General features: G+C 63.5%; 1 protein-coding gene across 1 annotated transcript in view; it reads left to right on the top strand.

Moving 5' to 3' along the window:
* PEPD (peptidase D) overlaps positions 1-2,534 on the top strand; it is a 119,790-nt gene that overhangs the window by 112,656 nt on the left and 4,600 nt on the right. The window contains exon 13 of the mRNA XM_010849282.1: positions 2,340-2,530. Coding sequence (XP_010847584.1) covers positions 2,340-2,530 — 191 coding nt within the window. The remainder of the gene's footprint in view (positions 1-2,339; positions 2,531-2,534) is intronic.

The raw sequence follows: 2,534 nt of genomic DNA, 5'->3' as shown, positions 1-2,534 counted from the left end.
AGGCCCTGGGCAGGGGCGGGCCTTAGGAAAGAGCGTGCTGCACGCCCACCCCTAGACCAGCACCCGCTCTGCCAGGCTGTGCTGTGCCCTGGAGAGGCAGCCGCCCTCCTGGTGGAGAGACCCTAGAAGCAAGTGAGCATACTGTGCCCGGAACAAGGTGCAGATTGGCTGGGACAGCAGAGTGACTGTGATGGGGGAGGTCACTCCAGGAGGGGCTGATGTGTACGCTGAGACCTCGAGCAAGAGGGTCACAGGCCAGCCGGCTCTGGAAAGGGTCTGCCGTGCAAGGACCTCAGTGTGCTTCTAAAGCAGGGGTCCCTGGCCCGAGGAGGGCAAGGTGGGTGGGTCGATCTTAGGAAAAGAGCGGTGGCCGAGGCTGGGAAGGCTTGGCTTCTGCCCTAGGGACGCAATGATCATAAAGGGTCGAACCTACGGTCTGACTGGCCACAAGTGATGGATGAACAGTGGCAGTTTTGGGAGCTTAGTGAGCCGGTCCCAAGTAGATGCCAGAGCCTCTACAGCCAGCTTCTGCAGCCAGTGTCGTGGCTTTTTGACAAAGGAAGCGTCTGAGGCTCCCGGAGGTGAAGGCCTGCCTAGGCCACACAGCATGTGAGCGGCCTAGCTGGGACCTGGTTATCCAGGTCTCTATTTCAGGATGCCAAACCATCAGAGAAAAGCTCCCCACGCTGGCTCCACCCCAAGGAGTGCAGACCCAGCCACCCATGGCGACGTGGTCGTAACCTGGTCTGGACTCCAGACCCCAGGATGCCACACCCACTTCATGGGCCGGGGCAGATAGAACAGGGCTGGACTCCAAGGAGGCTGTGTATCTGGACAAGACTGGGCTTCCTCCACCCTTGGCCTCCCTATGTCTTGTGCCGGGGACTAGCCACTGCCTGGTGATCGGGGTGCAGCACCACCAGCTCAGACCCTGGGTCCTGGGGGTTCAGGAGGTTGGATCAGCCCCAGGCCTCTAGCCAGCTCGAGACCCCAAACATGGGCCCACCGTCTCTGGCAGGATAGGGGGACACCTGGGGGACTGGTGCCCAGCAAGTGTCTGAAAAGGGAGGGCCTGTGTCTCATCTCCCTCTACCCCTTGGGCCCATCATCTGCTCCCTGTCAGCCCCAGAGGCTCAGATCCTGGTGGCCAACCCCTCACCAGTGCAGTCCAGCAAGGCCCCTTGGGGTGTGGAATCCTAGTGCTCCCCTCTTGGAGCTGAGATCATCGGGGCATGGCTGAGCAGCCCCTTGGGAGCCAGGGTAACGCCCCACATGGAGGGGCCACAGGGCCCAGCCCTGGCCACCCTCTCTGGGTGCAGGTCCCACCCTGTCCTCCTGGCCTTGTTCGTCCCAGGGCCGCTGGCCTTGGCTGGCACATGGCCTTCCCCCAGCTCCACCCTCTTAAGGTGGGGCAGGGAGCATTGCCAGCCTAGGTTCTTGTGCTCAGTTTGAGCACCCGGTGCCGTTGCTCTGTGGAGGCCCAGTGGGCAAGGCGGCCGCGCCCCAGTGACAGTGAGGCTCCTGGAGGCTGCTTCCTGAGGGCCTGAGGCTCCAGCCCTTCAGGGCCTCCCTGGGGGCCAGGCGGCTCCGAAGAGCCTGCAGTCCTCAGAACTCGGTGCCTGGGGACGCTCTCCATGGTGACCTTTGCCCCAGAAACATGGGGCCGGGATGAGTTTGATTAGAGCCCAGGGTTTGGACATCTGGGCAACCACAGAGATGGTCACCTGGTGCTGGTAGCCACAGGGCCACAGACCCCTGCCGGTTTGCCGGTGAGGCTGTGGCAGCTGCACCTTCACCCCAGAAACCTTTGCTCCCCATAGCAGCTCCAAGGATGATTCAGCCCCCCATGTGGGGGTGTGCAAGGACGCCCCTCCCCCACCCCCACCTGAGCCTCCGTCTGGGGCTCACCGAGGCTGCCCCACATCAGCTCTTGGGGGCACGTGCTTTTCTCCTCCTGATGCCAAAGATTTTACTGGGCTTCCAGGGACGGCGGAGCCTGGTGGGCTACTGTCTCTGGGGTCGCACAGAGTCGGACACGACTGAAGCAACTTAGCAGCAGCAGCAGCACAACGGGAGCTGGGCCCCTGCGGGTGACCGTGGGTGAGAGGAGCCTAGCCCTGAGGGCACAGTGGAGAGAGAGGAGGGGTCTCAAGTCCAGAGCTGTGCTAAGAGAGCCCTGCCGGGGGACAGCCTGGGCCACATCGGTCTTGCCCCTCGCCTCAGGCTCCCTGGCCTCAGCCAGTGCAAGGGCTCCCTGTGTCCCCCGCAACCTTGCCCTGGGAAGCTCTGGCCAAGCTGCCAGAGGCCACAGCTTATTGCAGCCTCCTTCTGAACCCCAGGTGTCTGGTGGCCCGACATGCACCGCCTGGCCGACCGCATCCACTTGGAGGAGCTGACCCGCATCGGCCTCCTGACCGGCAGCGTGGACGCCATGGTCCAGGTCCACCTGGGAGCCGTGTTCATGCCTCACGGGCTTGGCCACCTGCTGGGCCTCGACGTGCACGACGTGGGAGGCTACCCAGAGGTCAGTGTGG

Source organism: Bison bison, unplaced genomic scaffold, assembly GCF_000754665.1.
Source record: "Bison bison bison isolate TAMUID 2011002044 unplaced genomic scaffold, Bison_UMD1.0 scf7180017864280, whole genome shotgun sequence".
Taxonomy (NCBI): Eukaryota; Metazoa; Chordata; class Mammalia; order Artiodactyla; family Bovidae; genus Bison; species Bison bison.
The sequence above is the reverse complement of the archived record's forward strand: the minus strand, read 5'-3'. Positions and strand labels throughout refer to the sequence as shown.